We start from the raw sequence: 24,587 nt of genomic DNA, 5'->3' as shown, positions 1-24,587 counted from the left end.
GCTATATTTCTTTCGCTTTTCTTCCCTTCCACACTGCGCCACCTCCTCTCTCTAAATTTTAAATTTACGGAGGCCTTCGTTATCTGGTGATCTCGACGTAACGAAAGTTTTCTTGGGATCTTGTGCCATCCCATAATTCCAAATTGCTACAGTGAAAATGCACAAAATCCTGTACATGAATACCTGGGAAGGTCTTCAATAATATTTTGGACTTTGCAGAAAATGGTTTGATTTCATAATTTTATTGAATTTTAAAAAGTGGTATGAATAAAATTGAATGAACATTTTGGAGGATTTTACCATCCCATGAATCCAGATTCCTACTGTGAAAACACTTTTTCATGACTACCTGGGACTTCAGATATCTAGTTGAGTTTAACTATTTGATTTGATTCTTTTATGGAAATTTTATTTTAATATGTAATTGCCATTTTGGAGATACTCCATTGTAGATCATTTAATACTGCATTCTGGAGTATTTGTTTATTGGCTTATTGAAAGCGCAAGTCGTAACTTGATCTGCGGTATATTCGTGCCACAGAGAGATTTACTGTAAAAGAGTATTGTCGACTGCGCACACAATTTTTAAGTGCGGACAGCAAGTAGTAACTTTAGATTTACCGTAAAGTGATTTACAGTAATGTAGACCGCGCACAAAATTTAAATGCGGATAGCTGGTCCGATCATGCAGGTGCAGTTGGCGTGACCGCAGCGACGAACTGTTTGTGGGTGGTGGAGGAAATGAGGTGGGAGAGAAAAGCTCTTAAGGTGTGGCCATGAAACGTCAGGAAGAAGTATTAAACTCGGATCCGAACGCAGCCGGGAAGTTTGGAGTGTTGGGTTTTTAAGAAGTTATGGAACGAATAACTGCGCTTCTTTTTCTTTTACAGGCGACAGTAACTGTTGTCAACACAGGTAACATATTTAGCCTATAGTCATTGATTTATGACGGTTTGAATAAATCACCAGCTTGGTTGAAAGCAAACCACGCACTTGACAGCGGTGGATGTTTGTGCGGGTGAACAAGCATTCCAGTTGATGGCAACGGATTGGCTTTGTAATTAGCCTACGTTACTTGTTTTCATGTGAATGGCTTATGTATAAAAAAACTTTATACTTAGCAACGTAATTTTTTCTACTGTACAATCAAACCGATTCGTCAACTTAAAATTCGTAACATGTAAAAGGCGTGTTAAGCCTATACTTCGTCAAAGAGCTGTGAAGAGGGTTCTGTTGTCTGTTGTCTGTAATTGACTCAACGTTTGATACAGTTATGTGAGGTATGCGGTAGTTCTGCGTAATTCACATTGGTGATACAGTAAAAGCAAACTGGAAATCACCTTCCGCACTTTTTGTCAGGGTAAAATAACAGGTTAATTCTAGTAATCGTCCCTTTAGCTTTTTCAGACTGCCGTAATTTTACTCTGCCATTCTTCAATTCCACAAAAAGACCAGGAAGACTATGTACTAATTTATGGTGCATGGTTCCCATCTGGAGGGCACACTTCGCTGCTCGACTAGCAGTAACTTCGAAGGAAAGCAAATGGTGGCTGTACCACTACTAATTTAAATTTTCACGCAAGTCCGAGTTTTCGTTCTATTCTTGTCATTTTGTGATTAGCCTATATGGAATTGACGATGAGAAAGTAATCAAACAGCAAATTGTTTACAACCTGTGCATGTTTTCTGCTGTTGTTGCCAGTTATACATATACATGTGAATGCATTCTGTCGCTTCGGATGTCAAGGCATGGAAGCGAATGTTCGCATAAATACATAATGAATGTGTTTGAGAGGATATATAAAACGGTTACAATCTGACTATTGGCCGGTTATATCCTATTTGTTGCATAACAACGGTCCAAGTTCAACTACCAACGACAGTTTTGCTTGAGGACAGATGGACCGACGACAACGTCGCTTTTTCATACGTCAGTGGGCTAATTTGCCTAATCTTCGCGGGACTTTAGACCGCGGTGGAAACGCAGACAACCATGGGCTGAAGGAACCTTTTAGTTCCTTGAAAAGTAGTTCCTGGGACTAAAAGTTCTGGGTACTTTTTGTGGAAATGCGGCTTATGGTAAACGAGAGCAGTGTGAAGCTACATTTTTAAAAATTCTCCCACCTCCACTATGCCCTTCTTCACACACTCCATAAAACATTGTCACATAATCTCTTTCACTTGATCTCACATGTCCAGGGGAGGCAGCAGAGCATGATATCTGTTGTGGTATCATAAAGCAATTGGGACTTAATTGAATTAAATTTGCCTATGTACTGCATGTTCAAACCCCAGCCACATTTTCTATGACGCTTATTTGATATAATTGACACCATATCTGAAGAGTGGAGGGTCCAAGGTTTTCAAAACGCCCCCATATCATTGAGACAACATGTCCAGGGGAGGTAGCAGAGCCTGATATACACAATCCATTGACCTATACTAGCAGTAGAGAGGAATACACTGTTTAGTTGAACCACAACATTTTCTATCAAATTTTCTATCATGTTTATTTGATATCTTTGTCATCATATCATTTTAGTGAAGGGCTGTATGCAGTAAATGTCCATCTCATAAAAAACAAATTTTCAACGTACAAAAATGCCAAGTTACTCACACATATAAGACATACACCTTCTATAACTCATTCCTTCAGACTGCCAAAATTCAGGCCTGCCATTAAAAGTATTGATATCAAAATGATGCCAAGTTACGGTACTACAAACAATCATTTTGATATCGATACTTTTAATGGCAGGCCTGGATTTTGGCAGTCTGAAGGAATGAGTTATAGACGGTGTATGTCTTGTATGTGTGAGTAACTTGGCATTTTTGTACATTGAAAACGTGTTTTTTATGAGATCTACTTAACTTCAGAGACTAGAAATTTGCATTGTCTAATAAGCTATTACACCTTACAGAAAAGATAGCTTCAGCATGGGGGAATCGTAATTTCCCTGGCATAAAATAAGTCTGGACCAAACGATCCTGGTGTGAACCCTCAAATAGGCTTTATTCCCATCTCGCTTTCCCCGGGCCATTGCTTCCCCTCCCCCAACTTCCCCTTGCTGCAGCCAGTAGTATGGAGCAGGATCACCTGACATCCAGAAGATGAAGAGACGTGGGTCTCGTATGTCGAGTGGTGTCGGCTGGAGGCTAGCCATTTTCTTCGCTAACTAGGTTTGGCTAGGCATGTCTGAAGGTTGAAGTTAAATCAAATTTGTCTTTTGAATTTATTATATATAGTTTAACTGTTAAAATATAATTCAGCAACTCTTCTAATGAATGTTGGTATGTTTCCCCACAGGTTCACACTCAATCTGGGTGTTTGCAACACTTATTTACGGGCAGACCCAATTCCCAGAATTCAGTATTTTGGCATTTTTGGATGATCTTCAGGTGCTGTACTATGACAGCAACATCAAGAAAATGATCTCTCGAAGCCAACCAAGCTCCACAAAGGGAGTTCAAGATATTATGCATCTAGGTGCAAACATTGTGGTAGAAGGCATTTACAGTGGCATGAAACGTCCCACACATGTAAGGTTCTTTGACAGTCACACTGAAGGTGAGCTGAGTGCGGGGAGGTGTTCAGTTCAGGCCCCGTCCACATTCAGAAGACCACACTACATTAAATTTCATTACACTATTATACAAAAGGGCCATGGTTTGTCCGTAGCGTGCCAGCTTGCCATACTGGTAAGTTTCCTGTTTGCTGACTCAGAGGATTGTTCAGAGATGGGATGACCCTATGACCTAAGTGAATTTTTGGGGGAAATAAGAATCTGTGATAAGGTTGTTTGACAAAACAACTCAAATATAGTTGATGAAGCCCATATGCAAGTTGGCAAAGTGAGTCAGTTATATCATATATCCTAAATGTAGGGTAACATTCACAGAATCAATTATTAACACAGCCAGCAGTAAGAGGCCAGACTGTTTCTGTGAATCAGTATTCAAAGTTTTGGTTTTGTGAGTAGACTAGACTAAATGTATTCTTATTATTTTATACCAAAGTGTGTCGAGAACATACTGTGGGTTGATGCTTGAAACTGCTGGCTTATTTGCCTTCTTATTTTTTCTTTGTTTTGAAGGAGTTCATGTTCATCAGAGGCTGGCTGGATGTGTGCTGGACAATGACAAGCCCAGTCAGGTCATGCTGTGGGATGCTTATGATGGAACAGAAGCGATACATTATGACACGCATAATCGCACAGTCAGCCCTTTATGGCCACAGCTTATATGGACCACAAAGCAAGCAGAGATTGTTCGAATGCGGTTTATAGATATTTATCAGCCTATATGTATCCAAATACTGAAGTACTATCTGGAGAAAGAAAAGAATATTGTGCTTAGAAAAGGTAAGGATTATAACCTTCAACATACACCTGACTAAAACGCATGTTCATTACACCCTGATATACTGTACAGTGTGGAATTACTGTACTGTTACATTTCCTGTGGCCAAGAAAAATTGTATCCCAATAGGTTTGCATTTAACTATATATTTTACCTTATTTTGTTACCTTAGTATATGTTCCAGTTCTGATTGGTTTGGTAGGTAGGATCTTTGGTCTGACCTATTGCTGGAGGGCCCAGACCTGCCCTTTATAGTTTTAATGATTTGTATGACCAGGCTGTTTTCTCTTATTTTTTGTTATGTTTCATATGTAAACGATTTTCTGGCTAAATTGCAACTACCTTTTCTGGGCTTCATAACCTGTCATTTTTCTCACTAACTTTTGTATATTTCCATCCCATGTGAGGAATCTCAGCTTCCCTGCGTCCCTGTATAACAGCTACTTCTCTGGCTGATGCACTGTTGTTTTCCCCATCAGAGAGGCCCAGAGTCAGACTAATCCAGAAGACATGCAGGGAGACTGGAGTGGTGAAGGTGAGCTGTCTGGCCACTGGCTTCTACCCCCGGCACATCAACCTGACCATGCTGAGAGACGACCGTCCCATTCCAGACGAGGAGCTCATTTTCGGGGAGGTGTTACCCAACGGAGACGGGACTTACCAGACGAGGAGAACCCTTAGTATCAGTTCGGAGAAAGCGAGAGAGAAACACCGTTACACCTGCTCTGTCACACACCTTGCTCTGGACAACAAGCTGGACATCAACTGGGGTAATGCACATAAATACTGTACATGTTCTGCAGCACATTATTGTATTATTGTGGAGTCAGTGGGACAGGGTGGAAGAACATTGCGTTTTGTACAAGTGCATATTTGTAAAGTCTGCTACTTTCCATAAACGTTAACCAATTTACTTACTGATTTTGTCAATGTATTACACTGTTTTACAGAACCAGGTGAAGGTGCTGATGTTGCAGTCATCAGTTCTGTGGTTGTAGTGCTGGTTCTGGTTCTGGTTCTGATCTTTGCCATCGCTGCGTTTATCGTCTATAAGAAGAGACGCAGAGGTGAGGGCATAAACGGTATTTATGGGGATGTGTGGAATGGGGAAAGGGTGTAATATTGTTTTCCTAATAGATTTCTCTTTTTACAGGCATCTAGACCTCCATTGGATACTTTCTTGCTAAAGGTAAGTGTCTAAATATTAATGTTTACTGAGGAGTATACTGTTCTGTCCCTTCTGAAGATGTATCACTGATGGTTTGTGCTCTCAGTTTTAGAGTCTGAAGACCCAGCTTCACACTCCTCTATCATTTAGAAATCCTTTATTGTACCTGGTCAGGATGAGTAATTTTCTTTTTAGTATTCAATGGAATTGCAGACTCTGGTAATTTTGGTTCTCTTGCTATCAAATAGTCAAGTGCCTTACATTTATTGGTGCGTGTGTTTGCTGTAACGTGGTATATTGAATCAAGTGCGCTTCAATGGACATGCAGAACGCCATCTGCAATTGCCACGACACTGTCAACATCCCATATGCCTATTATCTTATTAATATATTGTTTTCATTATTAGGGGGGCAAGCACCACAGGTGCTGGAGCCACTCTTATTTTAGTTTTATTTGTTAACTTTTCCTGCCAATGCAACTTAAATTCATGCATAGCAAAACTCACTGAACTTTGCACATCTGTAGAGCACTTTAACAGTAAAGGACCTTGGGCTGCTGGCAGCTCGTCATGTTAAAGTACTGCTCCAATGCATGGATAGCCCCATTGTCTGGTATTGTCTGGGCCATGCTAGCATCATCCAGGATGACAATGCCTCATTGTGCACCTGCAACCCCTGCTGGTTGGTCATTTGCTCTCACTTTCTGCTGCGCCATGCGTCTTCCTCCAATGGTATATCTGCTTAGACATATTTTTGAATTTTGTGTAGAACACCAACTTCACAGTTTCACTGATCTGGGCAGCATGTTCTTTAGCCTTTACCTACCTTCCTTGAAAAATGGACCAGATCTATTGTGAATGCAGTTACTGAGAAAATTAAGTGCAATGAAATTAAGCTATTTTGCATTTGTGATTATCTGGTCACTCAAGTGTCATGATGGAAGCATTGCAAGTTAAATGAAATGCATTTGCCATCAAGCCTTTATGTGTTGCTTTCAACACATAACTTGTATTATTCAAGACACTTGCTGCTACCCACTCAATATGAACATTGCCAATAAAGGGTAATTATCTGTTTCGTAGTAGCTGTGTTTCCCCCAGCAGAGGGCACTAGTGGCGCATTATGGAAAAGTATTGGGGTCAGTCTTACTTGAACAGAACAACAAATGTCACGGCAAAGCAGCTTTTCCACCACATGGTACCGGCTCAACTCGACTTGACTCTACTCTACTCTACTCGCTTTTGGTACCAGGTATTTTGTTTTCCACTGCAGATAGTACCCCCATCAATGTAGCTGGTAGTCATAGCGACGCCGCATGAAAACGATTCTCTCTGACCATTCAGTGGTCTGGAGTGTTTTCACGTCATCATTTGGTATCGCCTCAGCTCGCTTGGAACCTTGATGGAGGTGATACCAAAAAAAGTACCAGATGCCAGGTACTATCCACAACTTTTGCCCGATGGCAAACCAAAACTGTTGAGTAGAGTCGAGTTGAGCCGGTACCATGCGGTGGAAAAGCGGCTCAAGAGACACAGCACTAGCTACACAGTGAACTAGTTTAAAACATTAACTTTCAGTTCTGTTAAAAGATTTACAAGAACACAACTAAGTTTATCATTGGTTAAACATCTGCTTTTGCATGCTGCGGATTCCTTTTTGTGTTGTTTTGTTAGAACTTTGGCCAAGCCAGTGGACGATTCACCACCCATGAACAGTGAACTAGTGCTACAGAGGAGAAGACGGATCAGCACTGCATCCCATCTCTACTAAACTACAGATAAGCTTAGAGATCTCCACCATAATCCTAAGAAAAATCATACCATCCGGGTAGATGGACATTGGACACTATTTTATTTTGAAACTTATTATAGAAGCAGAGCTCTGATATTTTTGTTTTGTTTGGATTATCCAATTGTTTTGACTATATAGCTTTGTATATTTGCAGATTTAAATAGATCACTTCAAATACGTTTCCATCATTTTTAATGGAAAAATCAGATATTTAACTAATTCAATTAAGGTTAGGGTAATGAAAGTTGAGTCTGAGGGTTGAGGCAATTCACAGCTGTGTTCAGCAGCTTAAAGAAAGGTTAGGACATGGATTTGTTTTTGGATGAGACAAAAATTTTCTCTAGTAGCATGGCCTATGGCCAGTACCTATGACCATAAATAGATTTAGAATATATTCATATTTTTTTCAGGGAAATGATTATTTTTTAAATAACCTCAACCATATTATTTTTCATTTGTATTATTTAATTCATGATTTTAGCTTTGTTTTTCATCAATTCTAAATGAGTAATTAGATGTTTTCAAAAGTGCCTATGCCTAAGTTTTAGGGCTCAAATTAGGGTTAGGAAAATTAGGAAAACAGCGAGACTGAGGGTTAAGGCGAGTTAGGCAGCTTGAAGAACAGTTAGTACATGGGCTTCTTAATTATTTTGAATCAGCCAAATATTTTCTATAGTAGCATGTGTACCTATGGCCATTGATTACAATATATATTACAATTACAATATATACATTTTCATATTTGAAAAATGACTAACATTTACAAAGCATAAATCATCTGTTTTCATAGCTTACATTTTTTAAAATTTATTATTTTATGCAATAATCACAATGAAATTTTGATGCACTACTCATTACACTGTTTTACAGACCCAGCAACACCGGTGCCATTCTATGTTTGTAGTGTCAGTTCTGGGTCTGATCTTAGGCATCTCTGCGTTTGCTTCCTGTGAAGGGAAGACTGTTTAAGAGCCCAGGAGAGAGAGGTAGCGTTTACAGGGTCATCATGACTGGACAAAGTGGCCTCAAAGCATTCCAAAAAAATGAAAAGATAACTGAATTGTGTTGGCCAGAGGTGGTTGTGGCACAAATAAACCTAACAGAGTGTTTGTGTCAAAGGCAAACACACACACACACACACACACACACACACACAAAAAGATATACATAGCCTATAGCAGTATTTATATCCTTGCATGGCATTAGAGCTTCAAATAGCTTTGTGTAAATCCTGAAATTTACACAATGTTATTTTAATCCTGAAAAAATATCCAAAATCCTAAAAATAAAGAAAATGTCTGCAGGTTGGCTGGCAGTGTGTAGTAGTGTTTAGTGATCATAATTATGTTGCATTTGAAGATAAAGTGGAATACAGATGTTTTCACCCGGCAAAACATTCTGCAAATGTTCAGATACAAATAAAAATCTTTTGTTAAACAGGCGTGGAAATGATTTCTGCTTTGTACACAAGGGCAGTTCTTAAATTACAGAGCTGCTGGGCCTTAAATTAGACACAGATCCATCTTCCACAAGTTAGCTTACTTTCCACCATAGGTTCACTTCTAATTTGTCAATTTTGTGAATCATTTTATTTTTTTCTGATGTTAAATGAATGTACCGATGACACGTGTCCTTTTCAGTCAAAATGACAGCACAATATTAAAATTCATGCGTCAACTCCCAAGTGCCAAAAACCTACTCCTGGCTCCTATGTGTCACGAACATTTTTCATTAAAATGACTGTACATTTAAATACGCTTTAAATGTGTAACAGTCATTTGCAGATTTTTGCAGATTTCTGTTGATGAAATTATGTTTTGATATTCAGAGGGGATTGAATGAAAACATGAAAGCTTCCACGAGGTTAAGAACACCAATTCCATTCATTTAAAAAAAGACAAAATACAAAATCCAGACACTTTTTACATGAGCAATAACAATTTTCAAGTGCAAATACCATTATCAACTCTATGATAAATCATAGCAAACTCTTATTTAAAAAAGCAAAAGAAAAACAAAACAAACCCAAAAAAAACATCCATGTGTTCAGTTTCAGAGAGAAAAGGATGAGGGGGATCTTTTGAGTTTGCAGGGAAATGGCATGAATAGAAGGTGTGTGGGGAGGGAATCGAGGCAGGAGTCGGGGGGGGGGGGGGGGGGGGGTGATATGTGGTGATATGTAGGAAGAAATAACCAAAAACAAAGCAGATATAAATACTGGAGGCAACAAGAAAACTTGAAGGTTGGCCTTTTGAACATTCAAAAGAATACATCAATGGCATTCCTACTATAGCTTCTCTGCTAATGGGTGAGCATGACAAGGACAACCATCTGTGCCTCTACTGAAATGTCTGTCCAGGAGTCCAACATCCTTGCCTCTTTTTGTCTTTGAACCACCAATCATTACACGGGTCACTGGCTGGTGATGTAGTTGTACCTGTGCACCACCCAGAGTTACATCTTCTGTATTCACAATGAAAACAACGATCTGGCGTAAAGTACTAACTGACTCCTGAAAGTGAGAAAGCAAATACTGAACAAGTACAGAAATCAATGTTCTGTTCAAAGGGCATCTCAAAAACAATTACAGAGGGAGTCGTTCTCAAAATATAACTGGTGTCGATTCAGAAATACATTTATGTACATTACATTGTTGATTATTCAATCTTTTTTGTGAATTTCAGTGTAAGGGATGCAAGATTTCTTTTCTTTTTTAAAAGGCAAAATCAAAAACTAGTCACTATATCTTATAATTACTCCTAAGAATAAATTCTTTCAAAACATAAAATTAAGACATTCCATTATACAGTTTTGGCAGTTTTAAATATTGTTCTTGGTTTTTTATGCACAGAAAAGGACATATGGAGACTAAATTCATTGCACATACAACAAAGGTAGGGTGACAAGTCTTGATCTAGTGCACAAGATAATCATTTGTCCTGCCATTGGGGGCAGTCTTTGGAAGAGCTGGTTTTAACGGGACAGACTATTTTTGAGATATAGGGAAGGGGAGAAGTTATGTCTTTGGAATTAGGGAGTGAGGGGGGCAAGGAGGGCAGTACGTAGTTTAGGGTCGTGCTCCGGGGAAGTCGACCCTCGGGCACAATCCTCGTCTAAGTCCGTTCGTCAATTACAACATTCACTGAAAACAACGAAACCGGTTTACCATAGAAAGAGTTTCCTTTCTCAGCACGCAAAATAAACTCGTTAGTACGGTCCTGGGATAGTAGCTTGACCGTCCTCGGTAACTGACCTGCGTACGCGTGCCAGAATCCGGTCTATCCTTTAATCGCCACTTTAAATGCAACCTTTTATAACAACGATGCTTTTTTCCTCGTGAAGAAGCAGGGGGGGGGGGGGGTCCTCCTGAGGGAAGGAGGCTAAAACGCAAGGTCAAAAGACGAGATCGAAGTTTTAAAGTGACCTTTCGGAGCGAGCAGCAAAGACGTCTCTCGGCCTCTTTCACAGTGTGGAGTGCTATGACAGCACTGCTCCCACACATACAGCTCTGTTTTCTTTTCCCAAAGATTTTCTCATTTTATGTTCGAAAAAAAACAAACAAAAAAAAAAAACAATCCTATATTTTTTCGCTTTGATAAGTTAGTTAATTGGAATATAAAATAATTGTTCTAAAAGTAAGCAACAGACAATAATACAACACAAACGAACCGAACAGATACAAAAAATCAACTGTTTTAACAGCAATATCTTAATAAGAAAATTGCTCTAAGAGCTCGTAACATTTGGCTTTGAATGCTATGAAATGAAAAAAAGACCCTACTTTAGGAGAGAATGGTAGAGGTCATAGAATGTTATAAAATTATTAAAGGATAAATGAGTTGGGATTTGGTAAGAGCTGGAGCTGGGCCCAAACTGGTGGCTGTATATCCATAATAAGCCACTCTTTTAGGGAGGCCTGTTCTCACTTGCCAGGTGTAGATCCCATTCATAGGGCTTACCAAATGGCCACTACATTCATCTCTTAATATTCATAATTCATAATAATTCATCACTGCTTGGTTGGCAAAGTATTCCTAAATGTTCAATGAAAAGAAAAGCACTTTGCTTCTCCCTCACCCTGGCTAAGCAAGACATTTCTTTTGAAATGTTTAATATTCCCTTATTACTGTAATAAGAGATTATTGGGACAGTGGACCCATCTGCGAATAGCAGCCAAATGCTCAGTGGGGGGGTTTTCTTTTCAGGAAGGAAAAATAATGAAAACAAAAACAAACAGACAAACAACATATAAACACAAATATTCATACGGGACGCAAAAGTCTAACCAAGTCTACGTGTGACGTGATTTTGATGGGTAAAGCTCTGCTGTGAGTGGCAGATTGGAGGGAGGGAGGAGCGGGAGGAAAAAAACAAAAAACAAAGCCAAACATGAAAGTCTGCATAGTGAAGTATGTTTTCAAAGCCGCTGGAGAAAGTAAAAGTTCCGTGTTGTCTTGTTGCTAGGAGCCCTGCAGGTATGGGGCGGGGCCTGGTGGCGTTGGGGGAGGGCGGGGCCCGGGGACTACTTGTATGGCCGCAGGAATTCTGAGACTTTGCTGCTGATGAGGCGTATGAAGGAGCGGGGCAGCATCTCGTTGGACTCCCTGGTCGTGTATTTGAAGTAGTTGAGCGGGTGGGCCAGCACATCGAACAGGGTCTTTATCAACTTTTTGTCCTGCAGAGAAAAGGAGAACCAGCAAACACCTGAGAACAGCGTTCAGACTTTTCTGTGTGCAGTACAACGCGGCCATTTTAAAAGTTAGAGGGTCTCCTTTGCTGTTTTTCTTCACATTGCACAGAGTGACCCAGGAAGACAATACATGCACTGACTAAGACAACATCAGGTAACAGGAAGAGAAAATGTTTAGTTTGAATTCCATTCACAAATAGTTTAATGTCTGAGAGAGGTAGTGTTTGGTTGATGTTAAAATGCTGTTGTCACTCTATAACAGGAATTATTAATGAGTTTATGGGCCTTGGTTTATTTATACAGTGTTTGATGATGTTGAGGTGTAGATACTATATTTTGATTATATTAAGTGTGTAAACACAGTGGGATAGTATTGTTTTGGATGGTTGGTCTTTGCATTTTGTTGCCTTGATTTCTCACTTTGAGGATTTCTTGGTGATTTTCAGAGGCGTAGAGTCTTCCATCCCTCACAATGTTTTCCACCAGCTGTTCATAGTCCTCTGAAACATAAAACAAAGCATTTACATTTCCCAAACCACATCTACTGACATGACAAATTCTACTGCCATATATCCAAGCCACTGTTAAACCGATATAAAATGCAGATTTCTTTCTAAAACCTGGTACATGTTTGGGTGAGTATAATCACTTCAGATCAGGCCTTGCTGACTGTTCTCTGGTAGATTTTGTGTGAAAGTGTGTGTAGATCTGGGAATTCCTCTGAATCACGGTCCTTATGCTGCATAGTTCAGGAGGTACTGTAGTTGCCTATTAGCAATCTAAACAAGAAACAGGAAAGCAAGCTGGCTTCCAAAGTAGAATAAATACTTTTAGAGGTAGCAACATATAAAACAGGCTAAAACAGGCAAAAGTTATATTATTATTTGTTATATTATTTGCTTTCTAAGTTGTTACGTATCTACTATTATCTGCTTTCTTAATTTCCATAAATATTTGGTCAGCAGCTATTCCTGTGTTAAAATACAAGGATTAAGTTTGTTATGAGCTGTCAATCAACAGTGAAATAGCAAAGGAAATTGTGGTTTTATCTGGAAAAGTATTTTTCCAGAAAGTTTTACATTAAAAAGCCTCCAACCTCAAATAAAGGGGGCTTAATTTTGTTAGACAGAAGAAAAATGAACATAACCCAGATACAGTGCAAGATTCATGACTGCCAGAGATTCATTTTCTTTCGAAAATTGGCTGAATTGTCATTCTTGTGGTCTGAAAAACCTTATTTTCATTTAGGCATTTTGCCATTTTGATTTCTCGTGAATCGTGAAATGAATAAAAACAAATCTTAAAATTGGACTAGTTTCACAGGATAAACATTTTCTATATTGTGCATTTAACATTTATATTTTTAGTTTTTGCTGTGAAATATATTTATCATATTTCCCAGCAATATCTGAAAGTGTCAATGACATAGATTTGCCCATATATTTTGTGCAGTATTGCAATATACAAAAAATATATAATTTGAATTCATATATTTCATCTCCATATATTGAAGTACACTCCATATGGGTAAAGGGGGAGTGGCCAAGCAGTGCGTACCGTCGTAGGTGACGTATGGGATCTGGAAGCCGCGGGCGCTGTTGGCCTCGTTGGATTTGAAGTTGATCCAGAGGCGGCGGGAGCGGGCGGTGAAGGCGATGGGCCGCTCGTACGTCTGGCACGTCTCGTACGTGGTGATGGAGCTGGCCGACCCTGTAGGGGGCGACGCGGGACCTGCCGTCAGTCGGGGAAGGAGCGCGTACGAACGAGGACTCGTCTGGCAGAGAGCAAGCTCAGCGCCGGGTCTCCCGGGTGCCACGCCCACGTGCATATCCCCACTGGCGCAGCGCTAACGAAGATTACACCCTAATCACGGTAACACAACAGCCAGGGCTGATTCGCGCACAGCTCCTGCTCCTAATTGTTTCATTATCCCCAATCATTTATTTGATTTGACTATTTTAATTAAGGCAAGAATTACAGCTGCAAAACTGCACATGCATCCCGAAAATCCCGAAGCTGAAAATGCTTACTGAGATCTGAAATAAAGTAGCCATGGGTGTATATGAACCAGGATTGGTGTACTGTAAATAGTGTAGCCACTAACCCAGAATAAATGCTTGTACCAAACACATGTGCACACACTAGTCCTCCAAGGAACATTGGATCCCTGAACTAAACATTTCCTTCAGAACCCCCAACACGTCCTTATAAATGCTAATTCCTTAGTTTACATAAAAGAAATTTGTTCCATAATTATTTATTTTCTTATTTATCCTTTATTTACTTTAAATGGAGTGCACCTTGGGACAACAAAGGCACAGAAGTAGAATGACTAGAAGTAGAATGGTTCTCTTCATTAAAAGTAATGGCTACAGGTCTGAGAGAGCCATATTGGGTCAGATCAGGTCAGAAGTTTTCCCACTCGGATGTGAGTTATGCTGCTGTGAAGAATTTCCACAGTGCCTGTTAATTCAGCAGGCTCTTTGGACTGAATAGAGAGTCAGAATATAATAAGCCTGGGGTACAGAGAGAAGGCGTGAGATGGCTACAATTCAATTCAATTTGTCTAGCTGTATTTGTATTACTTGTTTCAGGCACTGTCACAAAGATACTTCACAGGGAAATAACCAACTAGCCATGTAAAAAAAAACCACACACACACACATATCCCTTCTGACCGTAAATGTGTGGTGTTCATTGTCACATTCAGGGTGGGCGTAGGTGTGACGATGACTCACAGTTCTTCCTCATGACCAGTACGTCTCCACACTCATCCTCTGAGGGCAGGAATATCTCGGGCACTACGATGAGAATCTTGCGTTTTGGCGGGGGGTTGATGTTCCAGGTGCATTCCACGTTGGCGGGGTAGTTTCCTGGATAGTTGGGCGACTCAATATAGCCAGTAAACTCGCCCATCTCTCCCCCACACTCCCTATCTGCGACACACACACACACACACATACACACATATGACACAGGAGGGTGTGACACCGGTTAACAAAACAGGAAGAAAACAGGCACCCTCAAACATGGACTGGTAAAGTGTGATGTGTAGAAGACAACATTTTGACATTACTGTACAAGTATTTATCGAGTCTCAAGGTATGGTAATGTTGAAATATTTTCTACTACTCTCTGAATTGTACCACAGGAATAAACCACAGCAACCCATGTCTTCTGTGCAGGCCTAGGGTAGTAATATAATTCCCACATCCAGAAATATATATATATAGCAACATGCTATAGAAGTGTGTATTAAACAGCTTTGATATGTGCCAATGAACGGGGTGTGGTGGTGAAGTCTGACAGCATGTGTGTGAGGCACTCACTCTTGCACTGGGAGACAGAGGTGGCTCCATCGAAGTCGGTAGTGGTGTTGCCAGGGCAGGAGATGCAGTAGTTCTGCCGGAACTCAGTCTGGTATGTGCCGAGAGGGCAGCGAATGCACCGATGAACCGTGGTGTTGTAGTAATGCCCAGGAGAGCACTGGACTGCAGGCAGAACACACACGCACGCACGCACGCACATGCACACACACACACACACACACATGCACACACACACACACACACACATGCACACACACGTGAGACATCAGCTAGCCATCATGTGTCATTCTCAAAACATTTCCCTAATACATTCATTACAGGAGCATTATCTCATTACCCCACAACACTGACAGAGTTCCCTGTTAACTGGACACAATATGATTCAGTATAATTAACTCACACCTCTATACAAGAGATGTAAATACTGTACATGATGAATGTAGAGCATATCTTTTCTCTTGCTAAGAGACAGTGCCCAGTTATGTCCTCTGTTATGGATAGCAATGTGTGACTATATTCAAACATATCAGTGCTGCATTTACCACATAAATTGAATACATTAGAAACATTTTCAATTTAGCAAGCTAATACTAAAAGGCTGTTGTTTTTACAAGTTACAACAGTCAATCTATCTTTGTATTATCTACTGCAGCTTCCGACTGGCTGTACTGTAGATCAGAATGAAGTATATGCAAGATAATAACAGTACAGTACTGGGAGGCCACACAGCGAGGCTGATCCAGTCTGGTGTGTTGGGTCGCTCACCTTTGGCCTCACAGTCGTGGAAGGAGCTGGCCCCTTCGCGTTTGGTGCTCAGCCCCCCTCCACAGGGGAAGCAGAGCGTTCGGCCTGGGTCAGGCTGGTAGGAGCCCTGCGGGCACGGCTGGCAGGGCTTAAACCCGTCACTGGAGTAGTACCCCGTCGGGCACTGGCCTGCATTCGGAGAAGCAAACGGTTCAAAGTTCGGAAAACAAAGCACGGTCCTCCAGTTGTCTACTCACTATAATGTTCACGTACAGCGACTAGATAACAGTGTGCATTCAGTGAGCTGCTGTGGGATAGAGCACTCCTTGCTGTGTTCTTTTGAAATTAAATGGTTGAAATATCACAATATGAACAATGAAACAGATCACAGTGTCCAAGGGCATTTGTATTTATAAATATGCATGAAGCACTGAATCCCATAAAACACTCTGTCCATAAGTGTCCTAAACATCAATTCAGAAAATTCAAGGACAACACTGACATGAGTAACAAAAGTGACATCTGTGTCTCTAAAGGAATGAGCGATTGCAAATTCATTTGAAGAAATGAGAAGGAAACAGCGCCATCTATGGGCTATGCAGCCTACCTGCACAGGATGTGATGTTGCGGGCACCGACAGGGCCGTGCCCGTCGCTGCCGGGGCACAGGTCACAGGCCAACTGCCCCTCCTTCTCCTGGAAGGTGCCAGGCGGGCACTGGATGCAGCGCTCCTGCTCACCGTGGTAGTAGGACCCGGGCAAACATCTGACTGAGAGATCAGCCACGGGAATCCAGTAAAACAGCAGTATATGCAGGTACCTACAGCCCTGGCAATCACACAAATGCGCACACACACACGCACACATACTCACATGCACGCACACACACCCTGCCCAGATACACTCTAACCTCTACACACATGTACACTCACACTGCCCTGCACACACTCAAACCTGCTCAAACACTGTCAGAGTAATGCAGAGATATGAAGACTCCCAAATACATAGAAATTGGAGCCTCTCCAAGATTCACACTGTCTTACTGCTAGAGGAAGAGGTTTCTCCTTAGGAACTGAAACCCGACCCAGATGTTAACCTCAACCCTTAGTAAGAAAAACAGGAAACTAACTTCCGAGCAGAGTGAGCGGCAGCTCCTGCCTGCGCCTCCCTTACCACAGCGGCCGCTGTCCTTCTCCCGGCCCGGGCCGCAGTTCTCCTGCCTGTCGCCCGCCTGCGGCAGCTTCTGAGCCACCTCGTACTCCAGCCCCGCCACGCGGATCAGGAACCGCTCCTGGTTGATGGACTTCTTCAGGGCCTTGATGTACAACTTGACCTGCTTCTCCATGCGCTGCCTCAGGCAGCTGAGGTTGCAGCTTCCTGTGAGGTGGGGTGGGTGGAGTGGGGTGGGGTGGTGGGGGAGGAGCAGTTGGTAAGTGTGTATGAAACCAGCTAGGTACCATACGCTCGCAACATTCCTGTGATACACTAGCAGCAATGCTACAACTCAAGATTTCCCAGTGAACTGGGATGGCTAGATGTGATTCTACCTTATTTCTTATTCCTTGCACTAGATTTAATGTACTGTCTGTGGGTGGATCCAGATGTGAAAAGGTGAAGATGGCCACCCACCACCTTCAGTGACTCTCAGAATGTTGAAGCTTCATTCAAAGTGACAGTGAAGGATAAGCTGCTAAGTGTGGATTCCCTCTCAACCCCCTATGGGGTTATCTCACTTAGTGCCTCAACAGAAACACTTATTGTGTGTGTATGTGCGCGTGTGCGTCTGTGTGTGTGTGTGTGTGTGTGTGTGCGCATGTGTGTGTACGTGTGTGTGTGTGTGTGTTCCAACTAGGAAGCAGGCACAGGTATGAGTCTTGTAGTTCTGTACATCATCGCCTCATTTTATCACTGCACCCATCGCAAATTCAGTATTATATGAACCAAATTATATTACATTACTGGCATTTAGCAGAAGCTCTCAGAAGCAACACAGTTTAGCATTTTTACCAAGTATCCATTTATACAGCTGGATATGAAGTACCTTGCTCAAGGGTACGACAGCAGCGTCTCATCTGGGAATAATATGTTTTTCGTTGCGATATTAAAAACAGCTTGTGCGGACATCGACATTGAGTAGCTACAAGCCGTCCCTGACATCAAGAGAAAAAGTGGGGCTTTTGTTGTTACGCTGAGCTGCGGTCTCAGATGAAGAGAGACACCACATGTATTTACCACCGCTCCAGTCCGGCAGCCAGATCAGCCTCAGCAGCGCCCGGCGTTCAGCTCAAGCAAAGTGTGATTCAGCGTTCTGGCTCAAGCTCACGTAGACGCAGACTCATGTTTAATACGGGGACATGGGGCATATGCTCTAGAGCAGCGCTTCTCAAACTTTTTAATATCGGGATCCAAATTAAAAATACTAGTATTGTGGGGACCAAAATGAGAAATTTAGTACCTTTCAGGGACCCATCAAATACATGTACTAGCCTAGCTTAGCGAACTGCAGACTCACTCTGGGACCCATTTTTGACCCCGCTCCATAGTTTAAGAAGCGCTGATCCAGAGGCCAGCCCCTCAGGGACAGACAGACAGACAGACAGACAGACGGCCGGCCGGCCGCCCGGCTCACCTGTGGTGTCCCCCGGCTTCACCTCGGCCTCCAGCTCCAGCGTGATGCGGGTCACCTCCTTGCTGGCCGGGTTGCGGGCGCGCCGACCTTTGGTCTTCTTGGAGGAGTCGCACTTGAGGTTGACGAAGGTGACCAGGCAGTTGCTGCAGGGCTGCCCGCCTCCTGCAGGGGGGGCAGGGTAACCACGCCCACACGGGCAGGGCGAGAATGAGCGCGAGCACCAACGGCAGGAGATTTAGGAAAGGCTAAAGGCTAGGAATGCCAGGCTAAATTAGACAGTCAATCATATCTGTTATTTAATTTTCTAGGTAGGTCAAATAAAATAAAAACACAACCTGGGGAATCAAAGTGGGCAGGGGAGGCAAGAGGTTGAGTAGCCAATCAGATGTAGGAAATTATTTGGGTGATAGATTTGTAAGATGACAGGGGTAACACCCAAACATTTATGACTACATCTTACACAGTGCAGTGCCCCCATCGCTGTGCTGGGGCACTGGATTTCTCTTAGGGAAGAGTACCCCCTTCTGACCCACCAACATCTCTTCAGGCAACTTCATTTTCCAGGAGTATCCCTCATCATATGCAAGCACACACCTGTGTAGCTTGAGCAGTTTGCCATGAGGAGGGCACAGGGTGGTACCACACTGCCTAAATCATCACTGCTGTCCGTCAGTAACAGAGAGAGCTGGCACTCAGGCCGGGCAGTGCCTCACCTGGCCCGAGCGTGCGCCCCCCCTCGTCCACCCGGCCCTTCAGCTTGGGGTGCAGGTGGCACTTTGCGTCTTTGATCTTGAAGGAGGTGGTCTGCTTCACTGGAGGGGCCAGAGTCTCTACAGACAAAGCAGGTGTCGTGTGCATTGAATCATCTCATTTGTCAAAAGAAAAGTCAACTTGACTTGATACAATCCCATAATGCCACCAGGACATCCCATATATTCATCTGTTCATACTCAATTTTTATATTCAGTCAAACAATTTTATTTTTACTGTATGGAGTGTAGCGCCGACCTGCATATCTAGCCCCTAATGACATCCGTATACCTAGCAGTGACATACAGTACGGAGTGCATGTGAATTTGCTGAATTTCCAGAAAGGCAAGACACACTGCCCTTGAACAGCCCACAGAATGAGAGATCAAATACTGCACATACATTCCACTGCAAGGTCCTTACAACTCAGCTCAGTTTATATTATCAGCAATGAAAGTGTGTGCAATGTCCATTTGAACTCAGTGTAAATAGCTTACATTAGCTGATGTTCAACTCTGAAATTTCAAGAATATTCACCCGCTGAGCACAGATAAGAGTGCTAAGGAGGAAATAATATGATACAGTGGATGTAGCGTGAATTTTCTCCAACTGCAGATGGGTACAGACTACCAAAATAAGATGATGACTACTGCAGGGTTGGGTTCAGTTCCATGTCTGTTTGGTCAAGCCAAGAAGTGAAGTGAAAATCAGTTTTTGAATTGAAAAAATTCTCATAATGTTCTAATGTTCTTAATTTCCTGAATGGACTCAACTGAAGTGGAACTGACTACAACTCTGTACTATGCTGCAGATATAGATGAGGTCAGAGAGAGAGTGGTACCTATGCTGCTCTAGACTGTAGTGTGGGTGTATGAGGGTCAGAGAGAGCGAGAGAGAGAGAGAGAGGTACCTATGCAGCTATGGCTGTAGTGTTGGTGTACGGGAGTCAGAGAGAGAGAAAGTGGGTACCTATGCAGCTATGGCTGTAGTGTTGGTGTACGGGAGTCAGAGAGAGAGAGAGTGGGGTACCTATGCAGCTATGGCTGTAGTGTTGGTGTACGGGAGTCAGAGAGAGAGAGAGTGGGGTACCTATGCAGCTATGGCTGTAGTGTTTGTGTATGGGCGTCAGAGAGAGAAAGAGGAACCTATGGAGTTATGGCTGTAGTGTTGGTGTATGGGCGTCAGAGAGAGAGAGAGTGGGGTACCTATGCAGCTATCGCTGTAGAGTTTGTGTATGGGCGTCAGAGAGAGAGAGAGTGGGGTACCTATGCAGCTATGGCTGTAGCTGGAGTTGAGTCTGGCAGGTGTTTTCCCTCGCAGTACTGGGATTCCACAGCTCACTGTATAGCTGTTATCAGACTCTGCAATGGGAAAAATACAAGCACAGTTCTAACAGTCTACACAACGAGCTACAATATCACTAAAAGATGTCTGTTTTCAAGAAATACAGTCACATCAACATGTGAGATGCTTTTGTGGATGCACTAAAATCTAGTGCTTCTAATAAAAATACCCTTTTCATTGGCTAACTGTACACAAAGCCGGAGACAAAGTTTTCCACTGACATGAACTGGCTACGTATGGGTAGGGCAAAAATAGATGGGGATAGAGAAGGTGGGTTCTTTTACCCACTTACCTGCCAGATAGTGAGCTTTGGATGCGCAAGTGAGAGAGCAGCTCTCTCTTTTTCCATTTTTGCTACAGGTCAGTGTTGCCTTGGGAGATACTAAACTGGAGACACATTTCACCAGCTCTGCATCACACGCACACACACATACATACACACAGGACACAGGTGATTACAAATGAAATTACAGAGAAATACAGTCACTGTGTGAATTCATCAGCCGTTATGTTCGACTGCAGAAAAACGATACAAACAAGTCTTTGTCATATAACCCATATGTCTGTCGGTAAATAAACGAAGTTTATTAATTTATTTAATAATGAATAATTTAGTTAGTAGGCTATAATCCAGATACTAGAAGAATATGAGTTCATTAGAATGTTCAATGTTAGAATGATAGGTGCATAGGTGATGTGCCACAATGCTGAGATTCTCTATTCTGACCACTAGATGTCAGTGTTGTTCACATACCGACACAGTCCTTTCTGTTCCAGTGGAGTTTGTATCCAGGTGGACAGGTACAATCGTAGCTACCCAGCGTGTTGATACAGCCAAACTTACAACCCCCACGGTTAATACTGCACTCATCAATATCTGTACAAGGAGAGAATTATTATTTTAAAAAATACTGATTCCAAAAATTTGAATTTTTCCAAGCACGCACCTGAAAAGGCAAAAACTTTTGTGGAGTAACCAGGAAAAACAGTACGTATGAAAAATGCTCCCTGGTCCTTTAGAATAAACACTGTCTGTGATTACATATAAGTTTGAAGACACAATAAAAGCACAGAGATAAGGCAAAAGGCAGGTGGTTTAATGAATTGTGTTTCATGGAGGCACGTTCATTTGATGCACTAAATAGTCAAAACTTCACAATGAGATTAATGTGTGTCGTAGGTAATTTGGCCCAACTGTTCATTTGAAGTCTCATTGTATCACCACTGCGCATTTCCCCTGGGCCTAAGATGGGAGGGACACACGGCTTACAGAACTGAGTAAATTACGGTCACGTTCCAAACGACGACGAGCCGCTGAACCGCACTCTGAGCAGACGGAGCTGTGAGGGGCGACCGAACGGGAACTACTGACTCACAGCAGGCGCCCCGGGCCGCGCCCTCGGAGTCAAGCCACTGCAGCGTTCCCGCTGATTGATGACACGCCTGCCGACAGAAAATACCGGCTTCCTCGTTCCAGGCGGGAGCTCAGATGCACGCTGGCACGCTGGCATGCTGGCACGCTGGCACGCTGGCACGCTCGGCCTGTGCCGCTTTAGCCCTGCTAATGAGCGCCCCGCACTCTGTATCACACGCAGCAAAGCACAAAGGTGTCGCTTAGGCCGCGCTGAGAGCTAAGCGGCTCTTCTGCCAGCTAACGTATCGATGCTTTTATTATTCTTATTTTCTTTCTTCGTTTGGCATTTGGGGCACCCTAAACCTCTTGAGTCTAAATTTCTCCCGCCCGCTCTCTCTCCCTTTCCTATGCTGCTAGCTGCCAGCACATTTATCTTTTACCAGGGAACATTAGTGGGGTGGGGGGGGGGGGGGGGCGGTGGGGGTGGCAGGGACTGACGCTGAGGCTGACCCCATGTATCAAGCACACGCCTCCATGATGGTTTGCTCTTGCCATTTCTGTACCTGCCAAGGGCATTCCTACAGCTCAAAGGAGAAAAATGTAGAAATGAGGGGTGTTGCTTCTCCTCAGGGGTGGGTCTGCTTTTCAAAAGTTGTGAATACCTGTCACTACTAGGACAGCGCAAGCATTCCTCAGTGCAGACCTCGGACAGCTAGGCCAAGCTGGCTGCCCAAAAAGTAGGCCAGGCAGATGAATGAAAGCTGAATCGGTTTCTGCAGCATACAAAAGTGATCAGAATACTCTAATTCCAGTCACAGCAAATCCATCCCTGACAATATGTTGGTAGTTAACTAACTAACCATCACCATCTTGGGAAATGATTTTTTTTTACCAGTTTAAAGGCATGGGTTTTAATATTTGTCTAGGACTCTAAGGATGGTTGTATGTTGGTTTAAAAGTATGAATTTGTATTTGTGTAGAGTAATAAAAATAGTTGTGTACACAGGAACATTGAGAACTTGTCTGTGAAGAACGTAACAAATAAAACAAAGCATTTCTAGCTCAGCTTCTTTGAAGGGTATTGCTGTTGGTTTTTGGGGGACTGTACAGTAACTACTCAGACTGAACGTGTAGCAGGGATGCGCAAACTATGTGACACCTGTCCTGGGCAGGTAGCTAAAGGCTTGGGGGAAGAGGCCCCCCAGTCAACACATTCCAGCGCTGTGTGCGGAGGGCCGGGCACTCCGGAGCCGTGGCCCGCTGGTCTAATTGAGGTCATGTGGGGTGAGTCCATTGTTTGGGCAGAGCAACGTCCCCGGAGCACGAGCGGCCATTTTTCAGCTGATAAGCTGCGCGGGGAAAATAAAGCGAGAGTCCACTCCTGTGAGAGAGTGCGAGGGGGGCTCCATAAATCTGACGGTTATCTAAGAGTTCCGACGGGCGCAGACGAGCCATGGAGGGGAGGGGAGGGGGGTCATCCATCACCGGGGGGCTCTCAGCAATGGCAGGCCAGGCCGGCCCTGCCTTCACGCTCCCCCTTCCTGGCGCTCCCTTAGACACACGCTCGTGGGTACTGACATACGCATGAGCACACACACTCTCACGCACATACACATGCACACACACTCTCACGCACATACACATGCACACACACGCTCTCACGCACATACACATGCACACACACTCTCACGCACATACATGCACACACACGCTCTCACGCACATACACATGCACACACACGCTCTCACGCACATACACATGCACACACACGCTCTCACGCACATACATGCACACACACGCTCTCACGCACATACACATGCACACACACACTCTCACGCACATACAAATGCACACACACGCTCTCACGCACATACACATGCACACACACGCTCTCACGCACATACACATGCACACACACGCTCTCACGCACATACACATGCACACACACGCTCTCACGCACATACACATGCACACACACACACACACTTGCGGGTACTGCCATACGCTTGCGCACGTTTGCACACTCTCAAGGACATACACAATCACACACATGGGTAGTGACATATGTACATGAATGTGAGCATACACACGCTCTCACCCACATTCCCGTGTGCACACGCTCAGTCTGACCACTCACCTCCACAGTGTGCCAGGCCATACAGGACATATCCCTTGTGGCAGAAACACTGGAAGCTGCCGGGGGAGTTGACGCAAGAGTGGTCACAGGCTCGGTCAAAGGAGCACTCGTCAATATCTGCAGATAGAGAGAGAGGGAGAAGGAGAGAGAGAGAGAGACAGACAGAGAGATAGGGAGCGAGAGAGAGAAAGAGAGAGAGAGGGAGATAGAGAGAGAGACAGATACAGGAAGAGAGAGAGAGAGGGAGATAGAGAGAGAGACAGATATGGGAAGAGAGAGAGAGAGAGAGAGAG

The 24,587-nt window shown here is 43.1% G+C and overlaps 2 protein-coding genes across 5 annotated transcripts in view; one reads left to right on the top strand and one right to left on the bottom strand.

Moving 5' to 3' along the window:
• LOC118208020 (class I histocompatibility antigen, F10 alpha chain-like) overlaps nucleotides 1-8,759 on the top strand; it is a 37,020-nt gene extending 28,261 nt beyond the window's left edge. Inside the window, exons 1-7 of one of the 2 annotated variants that reach the window (XM_035382283.1) lie at nucleotides 708-915; nucleotides 3,308-3,568; nucleotides 4,095-4,361; nucleotides 4,839-5,129; nucleotides 5,310-5,426; nucleotides 5,513-5,548; nucleotides 7,201-8,759. In XM_035382283.1, the coding sequence (XP_035238174.1) occupies nucleotides 855-915; nucleotides 3,308-3,568; nucleotides 4,095-4,361; nucleotides 4,839-5,129; nucleotides 5,310-5,426; nucleotides 5,513-5,520 (1,005 nt within the window). In that variant the 5' untranslated portion in view covers nucleotides 708-854 and the 3' untranslated portion in view covers nucleotides 5,521-5,548; nucleotides 7,201-8,759. Of the gene's footprint in view, nucleotides 1-707; nucleotides 916-3,307; nucleotides 3,569-4,094; nucleotides 4,362-4,838; nucleotides 5,130-5,309; nucleotides 5,427-5,512; nucleotides 5,549-7,200 lie in introns of those variants that run through there. The other variant, XM_035382284.1, reaches the window with a different exon arrangement.
• The window catches only part of scube3 (signal peptide, CUB domain, EGF-like 3), a 127,352-nt gene that overhangs the window by 19,938 nt on the left and 82,827 nt on the right, over nucleotides 1-24,587 (bottom strand). For 2 of the 3 annotated variants that reach the window (XM_035382258.1, XM_035382259.1), the window contains 14 exons: nucleotides 24,295-24,411; nucleotides 21,558-21,680; nucleotides 21,096-21,212; nucleotides 20,725-20,820; nucleotides 19,423-19,539; nucleotides 18,710-18,871; nucleotides 17,254-17,457; nucleotides 16,689-16,850; nucleotides 16,103-16,270; nucleotides 15,338-15,499; nucleotides 14,747-14,944; nucleotides 13,566-13,718; nucleotides 12,429-12,508; nucleotides 10,156-11,993 (listed from right to left, as the gene is read on the bottom strand). In XM_035382258.1, coding sequence (XP_035238149.1) covers nucleotides 11,841-11,993; nucleotides 12,429-12,508; nucleotides 13,566-13,718; nucleotides 14,747-14,944; nucleotides 15,338-15,499; nucleotides 16,103-16,270; nucleotides 16,689-16,850; nucleotides 17,254-17,457; nucleotides 18,710-18,871; nucleotides 19,423-19,539; nucleotides 20,725-20,820; nucleotides 21,096-21,212; nucleotides 21,558-21,680; nucleotides 24,295-24,411 — 2,012 coding nt within the window. In that variant the 3' untranslated portion in view covers nucleotides 10,156-11,840. Of the gene's footprint in view, nucleotides 1-10,155; nucleotides 11,994-12,428; nucleotides 12,509-13,565; nucleotides 13,719-14,746; nucleotides 14,945-15,337; nucleotides 15,500-16,102; nucleotides 16,271-16,688; nucleotides 16,851-17,253; nucleotides 17,458-18,709; nucleotides 18,872-19,422; nucleotides 19,540-20,724; nucleotides 20,821-21,095; nucleotides 21,213-21,557; nucleotides 21,681-24,294; nucleotides 24,412-24,587 lie in introns of those variants that run through there. The other variant, XM_035382260.1, reaches the window with a different exon arrangement.

The sequence above is a fragment of the Anguilla anguilla genome, chromosome 11 (assembly GCF_013347855.1).
Source record: "Anguilla anguilla isolate fAngAng1 chromosome 11, fAngAng1.pri, whole genome shotgun sequence".
NCBI lineage: Eukaryota > Metazoa > Chordata > Actinopteri > Anguilliformes > Anguillidae > Anguilla > Anguilla anguilla.
The sequence above is the reverse complement of the archived record's forward strand: the minus strand, read 5'-3'. Positions and strand labels throughout refer to the sequence as shown.